Source organism: Candoia aspera, chromosome 1, assembly GCF_035149785.1.
Source record: "Candoia aspera isolate rCanAsp1 chromosome 1, rCanAsp1.hap2, whole genome shotgun sequence".
Lineage (NCBI taxonomy): Eukaryota > Metazoa > Chordata > Lepidosauria > Squamata > Boidae > Candoia > Candoia aspera.
The window spans coordinates 63702246-63723550 of record NC_086153.1 but is presented as its reverse complement, the minus strand read 5'-3'; the positions used below and the strand labels follow the sequence as shown (position 1 = coordinate 63723550).

General features: G+C 40.5%; 1 protein-coding gene across 1 annotated transcript in view; it reads left to right on the top strand.

The window, feature by feature from the left end:
• The first annotated feature begins 19476 nt into the window (after positions 1–19476).
• Positions 19477–21305, top strand: part of RSPH9 (radial spoke head component 9) — a 33565-nt gene continuing 31736 nt past the window's right edge. Inside the window, exon 1 of the mRNA XM_063290326.1 lies at positions 19477–19731. Coding sequence (XP_063146396.1) covers positions 19505–19731 — 227 coding nt within the window. The 5' untranslated portion in view covers positions 19477–19504. The remainder of the gene's footprint in view (positions 19732–21305) is intronic.

The following is a 21305-nucleotide window of genomic DNA, read 5'->3' as shown; positions in this document are numbered from 1 at the left end:
CAACCTTAGCAGCTTGAACAGGTGAGGACTTCAATTCCCAGAATTCCGAGTTGAAGTCCACACATCTTCAAGCTGTCAGGGTTGAGAAACACTGCTCTACATTTATAAGCAGAAGCAGTGCTTGCTGCCAGTCCTGACTTTGACAGGAAACGTATTGCAAAAGAAATTAAGGTACCTGAAAAGATAATAAAACAGCTCACAAAAGAAAAATGGGAGAGAGACTAGGGCTGGCTTGAGGTCAAACAATAAATAGTACCTATTAAATCAAGAGACATAGTACTCAAAGCCAGCAAGTTAGTGTGGTCCATGGAAGAGGGTACTCAAAATATGCTAACAACCAGCCAATTAAGTAATTATTACTTTGGGGTTTTTTTTTCTTTTTTTCCCCATGATGCCCACAAAATATGGCTACACTTCCTGTAATGGTGAAGCTGGCTTCGTGGAAAACAAGTATATAGCTGTCATGGTTGCCTATCCTAAAGTACTCTCAGACTCACAAGCAAGAGCTTGAATAAAATCTGGTTTATTTAAGAATAGTATGCAAGTACAAAGAAAGCTGAGAATGAGCAAAAGCGCGCCAAATACAAACTAAAAACCCTCGGTGCGAATGTGATCCCTCCCGCTTTGTTCAACTGTTTCAAATTCCCCATCCCAGGTGCTCCTAACGAGTTCTGCTAATCAACGGGCAAAAAGGACCTTGAACACAAACGATAACTCCATCCCAATGAATAGAGATAGAAAGCCTGGTACAAGGTCTCCCAGCAGCTCCCTCCCAACCGGAACGCGTGTCAGCACCATGGCATGCAAAACGTTACGATGTACGTTGAACATTGCAACGATGAACATGACAATAGCAGTATCTATGACATTGGCTCTTGCCCTTATATATGACCAATGGAAGAAACTGGGGTGAAATTTCACTCCCCCACCAATCCTGCAATAACACTGCGGCTAATCGTCTTAGGAATTCTTTTCTGAGAATTAGCCCATCTGGCTTTGCAAATACCTTCTCCTTCTCTCTTTTTTTTGCAACACTGTATGTTAATCCGTACAGCACAGAATGATGTTATAAAAACAAATTGCCTCTCTGCGAAGCTGCCTAGAAACCATTAAAACAAGGTCTTTAATATAGATCCTGCTCTGGTGAAAAAAGGTAGAAGAAGACTGCCCAGAAGGAGAGATGCATGAGAAATCCCCCCACTGTCCTTTTCACATGCCTGGTAAAGCAAAGCCTTTGTCTGATTCAGCTGACTGTAATCATACTATGATTAACTATGAGTTTAATTGCCAGGGACTGTGTGATCCTGGGAGGATATTATTTCACCAAGATGATCCCTCATCGTTAAGGGTTGCCTTGGCCAGGGGGCAATCTTCCTTATGGCTGTTGTAGAGTGAAACTTGAAACACAATTCTTTGGTGTGGGAGAGACATTGTTATAACCTATACAAAGCAAGTTGTGTTTTCTGTATTCTGATCCTGCGATTCCCATTTGCCATTTAGAATAGTGGAGATCAACTTGTGGACGTCCATTCACCTGACACTCGGAAGCTCCTGTTTGGAAGCAGCTGAGACTATCTGGTCCACCCATCAGTGGTTTTTGTACATATTGAATAGTGTTTGTTAATCTAGGGCACATCCTCCTCCTATCTCTAATATCAACAACTTCTACATTTAATTTTAAGAGGTCATTATAAACAGGACATGGTCAGTTCATGTGGAGACGTGTAATGACTTGTTCCAAGAAAACAGCCTACGGGCAAAGATCTTACGTAGTCTTGGAGCATTTGCTGAGCAAAAATAAACAACTGGCAAGCCACCACTCCCATTCTAGGACTGCACTGTAGCTATCACTTCTTGAATTTTTTACCTTGGTCAGGCAGGAGAGTAGTCAGAAGCATTCATTAAGTCAGTGTGGGGCCAAAACTGGTAGTGGGCTACCTGTTTCTTTTCACCCCCTTCTTCCTTTTTCTTACTCTTGGGGCAATCAATTTCATAATAGCTTGTGAAATGATACATTCTATTTTTTTCAGTCTGGAATGGCACCAGTTTCCATCTTATTTTCACTGGGATTAATTCCATGCCACTGTACAAAGGCAAGCTAGTAACTGTCCCTGAATGTTTCAAAATTATCTTCCTTGCTTTGTCCCCTTCTCTCCATTGATGTACCTCCACAGTGGGTTGTCCCAATGTGTATTAAAGAAATGGACAATATGCTAGAAAGTCATATATATTATGCATATTGTCTCTAGCACATTGGGAGACATTTTATATCACCACCATTAGATGCTCTTCTTAATAATAAGATTGATGCCTGGAGTAGAAAGAGAAACCATCACTGCTCAGTATACTGAGATGCCTGCAACTATTTAACATGCAGATTTGATATTGTTATTGCGCTGTCAGTCAGTGACTCTGCTTAAATGTTCTCCTTTGTTTGGTCAATGAGACAGACTGCCACTAAACTGATAGTGTCCATGATCTCCCATCATCTAAAGGACCTACAGTCCTTTTGGCTCAAAGGCAAACATAATTTTTTTTTAAATAAAGGTGCTTTCAAGAGTTCAATATTTGCAGGTTGACACTAGTGGGAGCCTGGCAACCTAGCTACTTTTGCAATTGTCACTTTCACGAAGTAGTATTAATTTTATTTATTCATTTATATATCAAATTTAGTCACTGCCTATCTTACTCAGAGAGCGACTCTGGGCTCTAATCCTGAAAGTGAACTAGTTTCTCTGATAAACGAAGACCAATATGCAAACTGAGAACATCACATACTGGGGTGAAGTGGGACATGTTGCTACTTCAGGTATCAGACACTCCATTTGCTTCACAGTACTGAACCTGTAGGGAAAATTCAAAGTGTAGATCAGCTTCAATCAACTTGGCATCCTTTGGGCATGTATACAGTATTATATTACAACCTCTATCATCCCCAGTGAGTGTAATTGTGGAGCATTTGGTTGTGGGAACCTGGAACAGATCAGTATAGTCTGCCAGCTTTCTCTTAGATCATTTTTGCATAGTACCCTCATGCTCTGGGATGTTAAATACATTAAATTTGACTTCTGCTCTGCTTCAGCTTGTGCAGTTCAGAGCTAGACCTCTATGATTTAAGGAGTCCAATATCAAATACAGGAACAGGGTATGATTTGTTTGCACAAATTAGTCAGAAGCTGAACAACTACCATGGCTATGTCAACAAATAATTATAACTAAATTTATAATTTAAATGTTTTCCTATGGATTATTTATTCTGTTCCCTCAGTTTTGTTAATGTTTTACTATTCATTGTCTTACTGTCATAGTATGAATGAGTAACGTTTCAATAACATTCCACAGTATTTCAATAAATGCAGATATTCATAGCTTTTGAATGAATATCCTGACCAATAGATGAGCACACTTAGCTAATCAATGCTTGTCTACCACCAAATAAGGAGTGCCTTGGCCCATCCCTCAGCTTTGTGCCAAAACAGACACCCTTTCCACCATCAAGGGAAATAAGAAAGAACAAAAGAAAGTACACTGCATGCTTCTTCTCTGCTTATCATGATGGCATATCCCCTCAATGATTATTGTCATTTGGACTTTTTTATGCAATTATGCCATCTCTGCCATGGCAGGACACCAGATGGCTAAGCACACCTTCCAGTGGCTGTGCAGACTACTCCTACGTTGTGAACTTTGCTTGCAGCAAGACTTGCCACTTGAAAACAGCGTTTGCCAAAAATCTTATGATTGCAGCAAGAAGAAACTGGGGCATAGAACAGTGGTAAATGCTCCGTGATGGCATCAACTTATCAGTGGGAGGCTGAATCTGACTTCATGTTGCAACTTCTCCTTTGTCTGGAAGAATTTTAAGGCCATTCTACACACCATGCAAAATGAAACAAGAACTATGTAAGTTCTATATAAGCAGGCCATATACAAAAATGTATGAATGTGTATTGTGTGTGGAAGAAGGTTAACTTATAACTCTCCCTTTACTGTACATGAACAATGTTTTATGCTTTGGAGCATCCAAAATAGACCTCTCCCACATATACATGCCAGGCTATGTCATGTTATAGTTCACAATTCTGCTGCCCAGAATTAATTGCATATATTTATCTGTCAAATTATGTTTGTATGGCAGCCTAGTAGCTGATAGGCTTTTGGTTTAGAAAAGATAATCCCCATGGAGGGATGGTTCTTCAGAATATTCTTTTCCAGCTGAGGTATATGTGATCAACAGCTATCAGGGAGAAGATTTCCTTGGCTGAAATATTAGTATATCTTGGAGGTGAACTGAAAAAATATTTCACAGGAGACAGAGTGTGGTAAAAAGAAAACACAAATCCTGTGGGAAGCAAGGTTTTTAAAAAACCTTAATGATTTCTTGACTGTGACTTTTGACCATTGAATTCTCTGAGCCAAGAAACATCTTATTCTTCTTAGTTAGACAATTCTCTCACCTTTCTTCAACCATTCAGCCAGTCTGGCATTTGAAGAGCTGTGACATTTCATCACTCTTTTTCAATTCACTTGGGATCTGTAGTTCTCAAAGGAATTATAAAATTCTGAATTTCATCCAAAAGTACAGTTCCTTAGATTCCTTGGGAAATCTTGACCCAGTTTTAAAAAACAACTCAATTGAACAGATATATCCAAAATGGTACAGGCTTTGTTAGTGTCACTCATTAATTCCAACTGATTCTTACACTGAATTTTTTAGAGAATACAGGTAGTCCTTGTTTAGTGACTGCCTTGTTCGCAGTTACGATGGTGATGAAAAAATAACTTTACGACCAATCCTCACATTATGACCTTCACGGGTCTGTAAAGCAAAGGAAAGTTGAAGTATGATCATAAGCACAGTCATGGTTTCACTTAGAGACTGCTTCACTTAATGACCAAGTTGCTGGTCCCAATTGTGGTCACTAAATGAGGACTACCTGTACTGTCCTTTGAAGCACTCTATAGATTCTATGCATCCCTTTCTTTACTTGTTAGTTTCAGCTGATATATAGATTAGCTTTCTTCAGTTTGATACTCTCCAGATGTGTTGGACTACACCTCCCAACCAAATGCTGTCTCTGTTAGATAAGGACAGTGGAACACATCTGGAGAGTGCCAGGCTAAGGAAGAGTGGTCTATCATGTTTGTACGCAATCTTTTGCATATTTACTTAGAAGCAAGCCTTTGTATCTTGAGACTCCCAGGTAATTGGATAGGCTGCATTCTATCTATCAGGCCTACTTCCAAATCTCCCTTAGCAATAGTTTAATTCTGTACTCAACAGTCTCTTTCCGGTGATCTCTTAGGGCTGCTACTCTTCTTTCCCAGTTCCTCAATCCTGCATGTTTTTTTTTCCCACTTAATTTCCCTCACCTGCCCCACTACATCACTTGAAAAAACCCAATTTTGTCTCATTTTCTTCCTGAATTAAAACAAACAAACACCTGTCAGGTCCAAATATCTGCTGATGTTCTACATCTTTAAGAATCAGTGGAAGCAAATGAGATTTGTTTGAGAAAATGGCATATTGAAATAGAATAGTTTCATTCTAGGAGATGAACGTGATATAATCCAGTACAACTTTGGGAGCAAGAGGGCAGTATTTCCTAAGGTTTTTTTTTCCTGCCAACTTTTTCCAAATGCATTTGGCCTGCTCTGAATTTCCAGAAGGCTGTTGTCTCAGTTGTCCTTTCTAAACCCTTTAACTTACCATATTTTCATTATCCCAATGAAACATTCAGTCCATATAAATTGCCTCCCTAATACTCTGCACATCTGTTCTCAGTACACAGGGAATTAGAAATGGCTCCTTCTGGCTATCCAGGTGTATTTTAAAAGGTCAATGACCTGAAGAAACAAGAAGCTAGGAAGATCAAGCCGTTAAAAAAAAATTCTTCAGACTTAAAAAGAGCAAATCACTCTCCCCACTCCCAGAACTCTGGATAAGTAAATCACTGTTTGGAACAATGGAAAACAAAAGAAATGTCTTTCCCACCATATTATCAATGAAGTCCTCGATAGGTTCCAAAAGAAAATGGTTTAAATTACAAGCTGAGGCCGTCTGTACACTGTTTTGCCCTACGAGCAGAGTCCTGCTTGCCATTCTCATAAGGATAAAGGATGTAAGTGCCTAGGAATGTTTAAAAGGAAGGATTTATAAGAGGACAGAGCCAGCTAGTCTTCCAGTAGGGTGAACTATCAGCTTAATGGATTTTAGTGTAGTTATACAATTGTAAAAGTATGACCAGAAATCTCTTCCTGTGCAATGTGGTCTTCCAGAAAGGAACGCTGTAGGAAGCAAAGTTTCTGATTCAAATCATTTAGAAGTATTTTGTGAAAGTACCATCCTTAAATTCTCTGTCAGATGTGCTGATTAAGGTACTTCTACCCCACTATCATTTTTGCCCCCCAATCATTTTGAAAACGATTCCTTGATTGCCCTTGCTGCAGCCATCTTAAGGTAAGGTGTGGGAAAGTCTGGATGAGATGACCATCATGCCCTGCCGCTGTCCTAGAGGAGGGCACTAAATCTGGCATCCAGTCAGCAGCCTATCCCCCACTCATCACCCTTGGTTTTGTCCTCTCAACAATTTCAGAAAAAACAAGACTGGTCACCATGAGGGTGAGAGGCAAAAGCACCTCCTGCTCAGTTGAAGACCAACTTGAGGATACCAGGTATGAGTTGGGGAGAAACAAAAAGCCAGGGGGCGGTGGAAAGCGGGTGTTTCTACCAAAGGGGAAATCTCTCACATTTCAACATTTTGGGGTTTTTTAGCCAGTTTTACTGAGCCTCAGCTGAGCTGAAAGTTAATCCCAATAAAGAAAATAGTAGAAAAACATACAGCATACAGAATTAGTCTGTAAAGAGGGGCCCACAACAGCCTTAGAATGGATCATGCCTATGCAGACTCACTCTGTTTGTGGATGCCGGAGAGCCCCCCAGTTCTCAGAGGATCTATGGGAGATGAAGGAGCAGAAGGGCACCTAGAATGCTGCTGGAAGGGAATGAAGAGCAAATCAGAGCATGGGTAAAACCTTTATTAAGGATTACTCTGTGACAATAAGAGGAGCAAAATGGAATTATTTTTCCACCCTTGTCACATCTGCAGATAGCTGGCTGGTGGTCCTGTTTAAGATGACCTGGTCCCTCCTGGGTAGGGAGAGTTCAGAGGAACATCTGCAGGCCTGTTGTGAATATTATTTGAGGTATCTGTTGGATAAAGTTGCTTGGATCCATTGTGAGTTGGACTCTGGCTGTGGAGGTTCTTCTGAGTTGACTGTGAGGCAGGCTCTGGCTTAGTTATCTGGGAAGAGTTCAAGACTGTTAGCCGCTTGGTGCTCTCTGAGCTTGGTTGTTTGCTTGCAGATAGTTAATTACCCAACTAGGAAACATCTGCAAGCAAACAACCAAACTCAGAGAGCACCAAGAACTCCACAGTAACCCTGAGCTATGTATATTTTCTTCTGTTGAGGTGGACAGAATCTTCAGAGCTGTAAGTGCAACTACCTGTGTATCAGATTTGTATCCCTTCTTCTGGCTAAAGCTCCCAGGACACTATGTATGGTTGGACCCAGGCAGTGATGAATGCATCCTTGAGGGAGGATGTGGCTCAGCTGGCTCTTAAAGAGATCTATCCCCTTCTCAAAAAATCATTGCTCAACCCAAAATGTTGGACAATGTTTTTTTTTTCCTGTCTCCAACCTTCTCTTCTTAGGGAAGGTTGTTGATAAGGTTGTTGAGTTTGTAGTTTCAGAGGGCTCTGGAAGAAATAGATTATCTGGACTCTTTTCAGTCGAGGTTTAGATCAGGCTATAATACTGGGATGGCAGTGAATGATCTCTGACAGGATTGTGCATCCCTCCTGCTCCTCCTTGATCTCTTAGGGTCTTAGATACCACTGATCATGATATCTTTCTGGCTTGACTTTGGGGGTTGGGAGTAGGGGACACAGGTTGCATAGTTCTCCTGCTTCATCTGGGACTGTTCCAGTTGGTATTGGCAGGAGGGTAATGCTCTAGCCCTACACACTCTCAGGTACTATTTAACATGTAAATGAAATTGCTGGGAAAGATCATCTATCAGCATGGGGTTAAGTATATCAATATACTGATGATATTCACTTATACATCTCTATTCTGACCAAACTCTTTCCAAGTTAGCTCTGACCAAGGTTGACCAAGTGATGATGTCAAGGTCCTTTCCCTGTGTCTACAGGCTGGGGTGGTGGTGGTCTGGATGGGGAAGAACAGCTTTGGCTTAACCCTAGCAAGTTGTGGGTGTTAGGGCACCCAGATGTGTGGACTTTCCATCTTTAATTTGGGTTGAGGTAGAACTAGTGCACAATTTAGGGTTCCTCTTGGACTCTTGGCTTCTGCTTGAAGAGCAGATGGCAGGAATGGCCAGGAACGTCTTTGTATAAATCCATCTTATGTACCAATCAAGCCTGTTCTTGGAGTGGGAAGCCTTACTCATAGTAATTCATGCCTTGGTTACCTCCCAATTGGACTATTGCAATGTGCTGTACACAGAACTTCCAGTGAAGATCATTTAGAAGCTGCAACTAGTCCACAATGCAGCAGCATGGAGAGTTAGGGGCATACCATGGTAATACCACTGTTCCACTGGCTCCCAGTAGGCTTCCAGGTGCAATTCATGTGCTGGTTACCACCTATAAAGCCCTGCACAGCACAGGGCAGGAATACTTGCAGGATTGCCTATTTCCAGCTGTCTCTATCCATCCTATGAGATCTGACAGGATGGGCATGCTCTAGGTCCCTTCTATAAGTGTCATCTAGTAAGACCAAAGGGACATTTTATTTATGTAATTTTTATTTATTTGTCATATTTTTATTATCACCTATCTCCCCCACTCGGGGGACTCTGGGCAGTTCACAATAAAACAGTATAAAATACAATAAAATCAGAATAATATCAATAAATATACATATAAAATATAATAAAATCCAAGTGATGGCAGATCTAATTCCACCCAAAGGGGACCGGAACTGGTCCCAGCAGGACTAGGGAACCAACTAGTCCCAATAGTGGCTCTTCCTCTCCCCACTCCAGGCATGGTGACAAAACCAGATCTTCAGCTGTTTCCTGAAGTTCAGAAGAGAGGACATGCCTTCTCTGTTATGGCACATTCTTTTTGGAACAGCATACTCCCTGATATTTGGATAGTCCTGACCCTAACCATAAGGCCCATAAGATATACCATAAGGCCTTGAAGACCTAGCTTTTCATATGGGCATTGGGCCAGGGTATTGGATAAGCTGACTGTAACAGTTGGAATATTTAATGATTGTGGGTTGGCCTTGGTTATGTGATGCTCTCTCTCTCTCTCTTGCTGGTTTATGTTTTTGGTTTTAATTCTATGCTAACTATCCAGAGTTGCAATTCATGACTTGGGTGACCATATAAATTGATTAAATAAATAATATAAACCTGGGAGCAGCATCAAAGCCCCATGGGGAAATGCCATTACCCTTGGTGGAAAGTGACTTCTGTGTAACCATGCTTAATTAAATTAAATTTTATGATTTTGAGGTTACCTGTCTTTACTATAACTCTGGGCAGCTTACAGAGAATTAAATTAAATTAATTAAAAAAGAATTAAAAAGAAACAACATATATCAAAGAAAGAAAATACAACCAATCAGAAGACTGACCCCAGAACACAAAAAGACCAAAAAATACCCCAAACCAAGGGACTCAACCACCATCCTAACACAAGGCCTGAGAGAACCACCAGATTTTTAACTATTTGTGAAAAATCAGTAAGGTAGGAGTGGTATGGCTCTCTAGGGGAATATCATTCCAGAGAGCTGGAGCCATCACTGAGAAGTCACGGTTCCTGGGTCTTGCAAGATGACATTGGTTAATTGACAGGACCTGGAATCTGCCCACTCTTAGCATAAATATTGTACCCATTCAGTTTCTAGTAATTTCTTCAAGCTTGTTTGTCATTGACAGAGGAAAGGCCTCATTCTTCTTCTGCTAAACGAGCATTGTTACTTTGAAGGAAATGGAATTATGACATTTTCTGCAGTCTACTCCTTTTACAACTCTGCTGCTGTTCTTGCCAGCCAGAGAGCAAAGGCCAATAAAATTATTTTTCCATAGTATCTTGTCAGTTGTGCAAAGATTCCCAAACTTTTGCTATTGTGAGACTGCCCAGGTTAACTGTTGACTACCTAGGCACCTGATGATTTTTTCCCTTATCTCAACAAAAAGCAAAAGTACTGAGGGATCAAGGATCACACTGAGACTCTGTGTTTGACAGTGTTGAGGGAAGACAGAAACTATAATTCTCACGAGTCCCTCACACATGCAACTGATGTAAGGATTGCCACATTAAGCCAATGGAATACATTTGGGGAAGGAGTCAATTTCCCCTTGGTACCTCTTTGTGCATAAAGTGGTCTGCATTCATGCACTCAAAATTATTGAGCCAAGGAATTGTCTCAGATGTTTGATCATCCTTGCCTAAAGTGGCACTCTCCAAATACATTGCAACACAAAATCCATATTTTCTAGTTAGTATAGCCATGCTGATTGGGAATTTTGGACATTGCAGTCCCTAAACATTTGAAGGGTGCCAAGTTGGAAAAGAGTGCATTTTACTTTTGAAGGCTCAACTCTTATCCTGGCATTCTTCTTGTAGAAAAGTCCTAGATCTTCATGTAACTCTTGCTCCATTTCCAGATGTTCTTGCAGACAGGATCTTAGACGTTTAGTTTTATGTGGTTTTAACATAACCTTTCACCAATTGGTTAAAAATCTGAAAAATGAAGCAAGAAGGGTTCGCCCACCTTTTGCTGTGCAAAAAGGTTTCTTACTTCAAAGATAAACCATCCTTTTCCAACAAAATATCAGATGTTAAACTGGCATAACTGCATTTGGCAAAAAAGTAAAAGGAGCCATTAATTGTTTCCACATTGTGAAAACAGTTATTCTGGTGTTTGCAAACACAAGTCGCGGAACACCCAGGTCAATCAGAGAAATGGCTCCAGATTTTTTCCTGGACTGTTTTGAAGGGTAAATAAATAACTTGTGTTATGCTGGTAGGTACCAAACACCCACCATCTTCTTAAAATAAAGTTTGTCGTCATCAGTGCACTTCCTTTGAGGTATTAGGATAGGTAAACTCTGTGGTTTTATAATTACATTTATATAGGTCTGTTCTACCGCAAGATTTCAGGGTAGGCGAACATGATTGTTCAGTGGAAAGCTGTTCCAAAGGAATCTTAACTACTTAATTGGCTGGACACATTCTGCTACCCTAATTCTGCTGCAGTACAACATAGGGTTTATATTTGCATGACATGCTACAGTATGTTAAAAAGATTAATTATCAAGCATGCATGTGCTTCTATTTTGTCTTCTGTTACTTGCTGCATTTTAATCACGGTTTGGGACTTACTGTATTCCCCAGCTGCTGGCTGGGGAATTCTGGGAGTTGAAGTCTACACATCTTAAAGTTGCTGAGGTTGAAAAGCACTGCTCTAGAAGGTGAGCATTTCAGGCACACTTCTTTTCATGCTCACCAGATTTCAGATTTCAAATAAAATGACAGGCAGGGTCATTTATTAAATTTCCCAATATATTTGATTAGCTGGTTCTGTATACCAAGTGGTTTACAAGGCTGTGCTTTCTGGGGGATTCTGGAAATTCAAGTCACATCCCAAAGGCTCCAGTTATGGAAGAGTGATTTATCATGTCAATAAATAGTAGCCAGAGCAATATGCACCAATCCCTATTGATTGAAGTATTTATAACAAACTTCTTGGGGTCCTTTTGGCCAGAAAAAAAAAAGGAAATGCTTTGTCAGCTCAGAAGGAGGCAAAAAGGACTAACTCTCAGCCTCTTGGAAAAGGCAGTGTCCTCTATGTCTGGTAACATACTTTGCTTTCAGCCTGATGGCTAAGGGAAAAAGAGGAAGGCAATATGCAAGTAAAAGCACTGTAGTTTCTGAATGGAATGACTTAAAAGCAGATACTTCACTGGCAGGCTTTAAAATCAAAACAGATGGGTGATCCTTCTTTTATTAACAGCAGCCTCTGGGCCAAGAGAAAAACAAAATCCTGCAGAGAGCAGTCATTAAAAAAGGACATTAGCAAAAATTATTTCTCAACACAATATAAAACACAACAGGGGAGCCTATTACTTCATCTATACCCGATTTCCCAAGATACATGAACTCTGTGTTCTGTTGTAGCTTAACAAAGATATAAATTCATTAGCTGTTTACAATCTTTTTCATACCTTAGAGATCTTGTGTGTTCAGCATTATAAATTAATTGACAGGGTTGCTAGTGTAATCTGAATTAAATGTATATGTCTCTAACCCCCTAACTCTTACCAAATTTGATGATACTTGTTGCTTAGATAAAACAGAAGATAAGTCAATGGTAGTAGTGACTTAGGCTTATGTAGTGAGAATGCCACATTTAGATCTCTGTTGAAGCATAGAAGTTTTAAGGAATTCTTACTTGGGTAAGATGCTTATTTTCAATCTAATGTACTTTTACCGATTTGTACTTTTCTCTCTGCTTCATAGCAAGAACAAGCTAAAGGTGCTCACTCAAGATAGAGTGGAAATGCAAATGGAGATCCTTTCTGTTCCAAACAAATGTTGGCTGCTGTAAATGGTGGAATGGACAGAAATGGTAAGGAAGGGTAAAGGGTTGAAAGAGATGGTAAGGTAAGGGGAGTTGTAATTTTCAGCTGCTCTAAAGATCTGGTGATTACATGTCCTAATGCTGGATTCCCTGGATGTTTAGCTCCTACAGGGATTTCTTTGAATCAGGTTGCATCCAGGCTTGGCTAAGTGCCATAGGATTTTAGGGGTTGTGAGGTAGATGGTTACAACCATTAACATGAATAAGGCAATCAATGCTACTCATGGAAAGAGAGATTAAAGGGGCTTGGAAGATATGCAGAATAACACACATTTGAACATTTTTGAAGTATTTATTACAAGAGAATATATCATTCAACATAAAGCAAATATCTTAGAGACAAAGTACATATATGTTTATACTGTTATTCAGTATAATTTTAATAAATTGGCCTCTGTGTTTATTTGTGTTTGTGCGCTGTTAGATATATCAACACTCAACTAATACATCTAGTGCTTTCCCCTATTTCTTGAAGCTGTGGTACCAAAATTGTTGTTTGAATTTCAGGTCTACAGCATGGTCAATGAGTGTGTTTACATGACACACTAGGCTTCTCAGACTGGCTGAAAGAAACATATGTCCTATCTAACTCACAGTAAGAATGTGGCTTTCTTATTACTAACCATAATCCTGAGCCACCCATAGTTCCATTTCCAGTTAGCACTAATCAGAATTTAAACAGTGCTAATAAATGATGGCACTCTGAGTTCAGACAAATGAAACCATAGGACTTTGCTTATAAGACCATGTGGTAGGCTAAATGTTCTTGTTAACTTCATGAATCTGGAAGCAAACAAAGTGAGCAAAACATGCCACTGAGCTTGGATTCAGCTCTATAGTACTCTTAAAGTTGACCTGAATGTCCCTTTTCACTTTTGCCATGGTTTTCTGGTAGTCTGTTCATTCAAATTCTTCTTCAGCTTGTTGAGAATCACCAGACTTCACAACTAAGTTTAAAAAGAGGGATAGAGAGGTAGATTGCAAAAGCAGCACAGCAGGGGTGGGGAATGAGATTGTGGGAAGAGAAGAGGTTTAAGGACTTTCTCCAAGGCTGGATTTCTTGAGCTGGTAAAGCATGACCTAGGAGGAATTGGCAAACTCACTGAAAAGTTTGAGTATTTAATGGTCACATTGGTAACCTCTGACCTCAGTGAATGACACCACTGCTGACCTTCAATATAACAGATAGTACCAGTCACTTTCTGATTTGTTATCAATGTTTAATAAATGCTGGTCAGAACAATCCTATCAGAGTACCCTCAACAGGAAAGCCATTATTATATCTAGAAACAATCAGGAGATTTCTTCTTTTTAAAAAATGGCCAAGATGGGTGGGAAACAAGGCTTATCAATTATGGAATAAATAGGCTTTCAATTCCAACATCTGCTTTGAATCCTGCGTGGACTTAATAATGGAAACTACATTACCACCTGAGATTGATTAGCGAACCTTGCTCATATAACCTGATGTCCCAGGGGAGTTCATTATGAATATATGTTCACGTAATTGAACTTACAGTTTTAGTTGTTTCAGATTGACCCTCTTGGAAATTGAGATACCAAAGATTTTATTGCAAGAGTGGGAGCATTGGGAGGAAGTGTCATGAGTACTGATGGCGAGCAGGAGGGGGCCTCTATCCAGGGGGGAAAACGCATGTGTAGTACTGAGGAATTAAGCAGCCATTCAAAGAGACACAGATCAGACCCGCCTTAACCTTTGGGGTTTATCTGTCTGGGTTTTTCCCATGCTTCTTCAGTTTGTTAGAATTCTGTTTAATGTAGCAGTAATAAACACTAGAGACCTACTCCTCGTCTCAGCGTGATTTCCGACTGTTAGGACAGGAAGCATGTGATGGCTGTGTCTGAAGAACTGTTTCTTCAGATCAATCAGTTGCCTGTGCTTAATCTTGAATCTGCTAGAGCCATGACTTTCAAATCCCTACCACCTCTATAATTCTGTGTTGTTGTTTATTCGTTCAGTCGCTTCCAACTCTTCGTGACTTCATGAACCAGCCCACACCAGAGCTTCCTGTCGGTCGTCAACACCCCCAGCTCCCCCAGGGATGAGTCCATCACCTCTAGAATATCATCCATCCACCTTGCCCTTGGTCGGCCCCTCTTCCTTTTGCCTTCCACTTTCCCTAGCATCAGCATCTTCTCCAGGGTGTCCTGTCTTCTCATTATGTGGCCAACGTATTTCAGTTTTGCCTTTAATATCATTCCCTCAAGTGAGCAGTCTGGCTTTATTTCCTGGAGGATGGACTGGTTTGATCTTGCAGTCCAAGGCACTCTCAGAATTTTCCTCCAACACCACAGTTCAAAAGCATTGATCTTCCTTCTCTCAGCCTTCCTTATGGTCCAGCTCTCGCAGCCATATGTTACTACGGGGAACACCATTGCTTTAACTATATGGACCTTTGTTGTCAGTGTGATGTCTCTGCTCTTAACTATTTTATCGAGATTTGTCATTGCTCTTCTCCCAAGGATTGAGCGTCTTCTGATTTCCTGGCTGCAGTCAGCATCTGCAGTAATCTTCGCACCTAGAAATACAAAGTCTTTCACTGCTTCTACATTTTCTCCCTCTATTTGCCAGTTATCAATCAAGCTGGTTGCCATAATCTTGGTTTTTTTGAGGTTTAGCTGCAAGCCAGCTTTTGCACTTTCTTCTTTCACCTTCATCATAAGGCTCCTCAGTTCCTCTTCGCTTTCAGCCATCAAAGTGGTGTCATCTGCATATCTGAGATCGTTAATGTTTCTTCCAGCGATTTTAACCCCAGCCTTGGATTCCTCAAGCCCAGCATGTCGCATGATGTGTTCTGTGTACAAGTTGAATAGGTAGGGTGAGAGTATACAGCCCTGTCATACTCCTTTCCCAATCTTAAACCAGTCTGTTGTACCGTGGTCTGTTCTTACTGTTGCTACTTGGTCATTATAAAGATTCTTCAGGAGGCATACAAGATGACTTGGTATCCCCATACTGCTAAGAACTTGCCACAATTTGTTATGGTCCACACAGTCAAAGGCTTTAGAATAGTCAATAAAACAGAAATAGATGTTTTTCTGAAACTCCCTGGCTTTTTCCATTATCCAGCGGATATTGGCAATTTGGTCCCTAGTTCCTCTGCCTTTTCTAAACCCAGCTTGTGCATCTGGCAATTCTTGCTCCATGAACTGCTGAAGTCTGCCTTGCAGGATCTTGAGCATTACCTTACTGGCATGTGAAATGAGTGCCACTGTTTGATAGTTTGAACATTCTTTGGTGTTTCCCTTTTTTGGTATGGGAATATAAGTTGATTTTTCCAATCTGATGGCCATTCCTGTGTTTTCCAAATTTGCTGTCATATAGCATGCATTACCTTGACAGCATCATCTTGCAAGATTTTGAACAGTTCAGCTGGGATGCCGTTGTCTCCTGCTGCCTTGTTATTAGCAATGCTTTTTAAGGCCCATTCAACCTCACTCTTCAGGATGTCTGGCTCTAGCTCACTGACCACACCGTCAAAGCTATCCCTGATATTGTTATCCTTCCTATACAGGTATAATTCTCTGTGCTTCATACAATTCTGCAGATCTGGGCTATTCTGAAATAAAATGACCCTTGCCTTAAATCAGTACAACTATAATACTAATAAATCATCTCTAAACAAGATAAATGACAAAGCCACATGGGCACATTTCTAGCACTTTTAGGACTCATAGAAAGACCCTTACAGAATTCTGCTCCAACTATCTGAATTGACTCACGCTGCAGGAAATCATATCCCTCTGTGTTCATATAATATAAAGGTATTCATTTCCCCAATTAGATAAAAAATAGTGCTATTACATACAGTACATTCCATAGAAGTAGACATTTTTTAAAACCGTGCAGAACTAAGTTGTGGAATTTGCTGCCAGCAACTGTGATAATAGCATCTCATGTGGATGGTTTTACACTTTAACACACACTTTAAAAATGAATCAGAAGCATGTTTTGAAATATACATAGGTGCAGAAGCCCCCCCCCATGGTGAGTGTTTTAATTAGTAGCAGAGAAGTACTGCATTCACAAGAGTTCCAAATCACTTCTTCCAAATTATTTTGAAGCATGCCCTGCCCTCCTGTTTAATACTTAATACCTAAATCATAGGCAGCATGCTTAAATAGTGGTTGGTGTGAAGTGACCAGTATTTTGTGAAGCCCTTTTGTCCAAGCTTTTGAGCTTTCCAAATGCATCCAGTTGGCCATTCTGTTTTACATTCATTTCTATGCTGTGTGAAGTTTCAGAAGTAGTCCTCCTAGAAGTAATACTGAGCACACTAAAAATGCATAGCATCTTTGTAATATTTCCTTTACTTGCAAATATGCAAACAGATAATGGCAAAACAGAATATGTAAAGCTTCAGCCACATGTATTTCCAAAAGCTTTGGGTGCAGATGTCAGAGTCCATCCCAAATTTGCCTCTAACTTGTAATTTTTATTGAAATTAAAGGGAAGAATCTAGTAAATTTAAACAAATATTGCTTGTGTCCTTGTTCCATTTGCTTTCTTGTCTGTGTCCCTGAAAGGCACTCAAAGACTAAGCCAGCCAAATTCATATTCGTGCTAAACAAACTGTCTTGACACAAAGTATGATGATGGCAATAGACTAATTTGTCATCTATGGTGGCACAGTTAGAAAACTCTACAAACATTCATGCAACATAGATGGCCATAAAATAGTACGTACAATCAAATTTAGCTTTTGTTTTTGGCAGCTGAGGCATAATCTATGGGAATCTGTAAGGCTACTGCAATATTATGCTGGGAAAAGTTAGCGAACTACAACCATACATTTTAAATAGAAGGAGAACTACATAGTCCACCAGTAAGGATAGGCACAACTCCTGCTACCTAGAAACTGAGCTGTAGTCATCATCTAGCAAGTTTATTCCAATATCACAATCCCATTACCTAGTTGGACTTATTATTTATTTATTTATCAATCCAATTTATATTATGGGCCAGGTCTTCCAAGCATTGCCTTTTGGCTAGGTTTTTTTTAACTTTTTCAATAATTTTCCACACTATTTCTAACTAGCATTGCTGGGGAGCACTGTGGGAATTAAAAGGGTAGCATAATTAAGATGTTTAGTGCAACTCTGGGTCCAAACTGAAGCAACTTATCTGAGGACAAATTTGCGCAAGTTCTTCTCTCAAGTTTGGAGATACACTTTAACTTAAAGCCAGATATAGTGTTCCCTCTCATTCTCCAGACCATCTTTCATCGTCAGGCTCTTTACTACGTAATGGACTGCCAAATACTGTAAAGTGGAATTTGTCAAAATCATGCCTGCTTTAGCTGGCTTGCAGCTAAACCTCAAAAAAACCAAGATTATGGCAACCAGCTTGATTGATAACTGGCAAATAGAGGGAGAAAATGTAGAAGCAGTGAAAGACTTTGTATTCCTAGGTGCAAAGATTACTGCAGATGCTGACTGCAGTCAGGAAATCAGAAGACGCTTAATCCTTGGGAGAAGAGCAATGACCAATCTCGATAAAATAGTTAAGAGCAGAGACATCACACTGACAACAAAGGTCCGCATTGTTAAAGCAATGGTGTTCCCCGTAGTAACATATGGCTGTGAGAGCTGGACCATAAGGAAGGCTGAGAGAAGGAAGATAGATGCTTTTGAACTGTGGTGTTGGAGGAAAATTCTGAGAGTGCCTTGGACTGCAAGAAGATCAAACCAGTCCATCCTCCAGACTGCTCACTTGAGGGAATGATATTAAAGGCAAAACTGAAATACTTTGGCCACATAATGAGAAGACAGGACAGCCTGGAGAAGATGCTAATGCTAGGGAGAGTGGAAGGCAAAAGGAAGAGGGGCCGACCAAGGGCAAGATGGATGGATGATATTCTAGAGGTGACGGACTCGTCCCTGGGGGAGCTGGGGGTGTTGACGACCGACAGGAAGCTCTGGCGTGGGCTGGTCCATGAAGTCACGAAGAGTCGGAAGCGACTAAACGAATAAACAACAACATGCCTGCTTTCCAAAGCTGAAAAGAGATTGCAATACAGTATATATAAATAAAGGATCAGATATTGTTCACTTGGAGGAATTTATTTATCTATCTATCAATCAATCAATCAATCAATCATATTTTCATGACTGCCCACAATATATGAAAAGAACAAGTCCATACAATTGTGAATGTGCCCTGCCCACCTAAATATTCTTAAAAACCCATTTCTAGTCATGAATATAGATAAAGAAGATTCTTATTTAGGTTACATTTCTACTTTTTAGGAGGCATTAGCAGGGAGTTTCTTCTGTGTAGCACTTCTCCACTATTAATAGCCAATAAAACCTGATTAAATCAGTGTGTGGACATTTTCACGTAAGTGTGCCTACGTCCAGGGTTTCTTCATACGGGTTATTCGGGAAGAAGCAGATTTCAAAGTTTGAGTGACGGTCTATCTACTGCATTAGAAAGGTTACATTTTTACCCTTTCCCAAAGAATTCAAGCCAGGAGCGTGATGATTTTCTCACTTAAAAGCTGTATAAGGTAAAATGTATTGAGAGCCCCAAACCACTCTCTTCCCTTTCCGGAATGTGAGGACAAAAAAAGTTGCATCAACGCCTGCAACAGATTACACACGAAGCCTCCTCTTGGCGGGAAATTCAAAGATCCGTGGAGGGCAGAAAAGGCTGCAATGCGTCCCGAAACAAAACGGGAATTTGCAGGGACTCAGATCTCGCGATAATCGGGAGAAACGCGGCGCCCGGGAGACCGTTGCTTGGCAACGAGACGCTAGTGGCTGGGCTTTTCGGCTTGTAGCCTCCAGCCCAGCGGCGATGGATGCTGAGACGCTGCCTTACGCGCTGGACCTCGTCGCCAGCAGCGGGGTGTGCTTGAGCCCAGAGAAGCGGGCCGCCTTGAGGAACTCCCTGCTGCTGGTGCGCAGGGACTACCGCTTCGAGCAGGTCCGCCTATGGGGCCGCATCCAAGGCATCCGAGGAGCGTACTATATCGCCGAGGGCCTGGGATCAGACAGGGCTGGGATCAGAAGCCGCCTCTACAGGTGGGCGGCCGCGGCTGGAAGGCCCAATATGCCTGTCTACCTCGAGGGTAATCTAGAGCAGCGCTTCTCAACCTTAGCAACTATAAGACGTGTGGCGGGGGAATTCTGGGAGTTGAGGTCCACATGCTTAAAGTTGCTAAGGTTGAGAAACACTGATCTAGAGCAGGGGATCCGGTGGAGAGAGTGGTCTGGCTCAAGACTCCCACACTTGAACAGCTTGCTGTTTTTTTGATAGGCTGATTCCCTGATAGGAGAAGCTGAACCTGTTGAATATCTTATGCTCTTGTTACCCTAACAGGTAGAGGAGCCTTGTTAGGTGGGGAGAATGTTGCCAACTAGCTGAAAGGAACAGTAGCAATCACTGTGCTTCTGGAGCTCCTGCTGTCCTAAAGGGCTAGAACTAGTGGACAAATGGAAAAACAACACAATCAAAAAGAACTATTTAGCTTTAAAATTTTAGCTTTTTTTTTTAATGATGCCTATTCAAGCACAGAACCCAATTTCTCTTCTGAGATTGGATTTTCATCTGCAGTTTTTATTACTGAGCCTTGAAGAATCAGGATGACTTTAAAAATAATCAAAATATTTAAAACTGTTAATATGGGCTCCGAAGAGCAACCTAATTCACTCTGCAATGAGGTATGACAATAGTAATTTCTCAACCCAGGAATTGGATTCTGCCAATTTCTTATAAAAGTGCAGAAATCCATAATCAGGCATGATTGGTTTAGTTATTGAGACCAGCCAAATATGTGACAATCATAATTTGTTATCTCTACATCTTTTAAGCAAGCAAGATATAAGGGCTGTGCAAATCCTTCCAGTGTGGGGCTTTGAGTTGTGACAATCATAATTTGTTATCTCTACATCTTTTAAGCAAGCAAGATATAAGGGCTGTGCAAATCCTTCCAGTGTGGGGCTTTGAGTTGTGACAATCATAATTTGTTATCTCTACATCTTTTAAGCAAGCAAGATATAAGGGCTGTGCAAATCCTTCCAGTGTGGGGCTTTGAGTGCACGGGAATGCATACAAAGAACCACTCTTTGGCCACATCTTTTTCCAGGGTTAAATGGCTGCTTTGTAAGCTGCTTTGGTAGTCTCCACGTGTGCATACTTGCATAACCATTTCATTTTATTTTTTTCAAAGAATTTATTCAGCTCTAAAAGATACTGTAAAAAAAGAGGAGGGGCAGGAGATGGGGAGAGACAGGCTTACATAATGTTGAAATCTTAAAGTCTGCATGGCCAATCTTGGAATAGAAGAAAAGGTACAGAACTATATGAATTAGGAAATGGCTGATTTTCTGTGATTTTCCCATTTTTAAACATTCAGTACTGTATTCCTGTGAAGGAACCTTTGTGGATTCCTTTATAAGAAGAGAACAAAAATAGCAATTTTGATTTTAGTAAAATAAGAGATTGCTTTTGGAAATGTCTTATATAAATAAAAGCAAACAGAAGCTTCATTGAATCATTAGAGAGACAGAAATACTTGAAGAATGTTTAACATAAAACTGTGTCAGTTAAAATTTTTAATGTCTTTTTCAGTGTTATGGTTTTGCCCTGAATTATT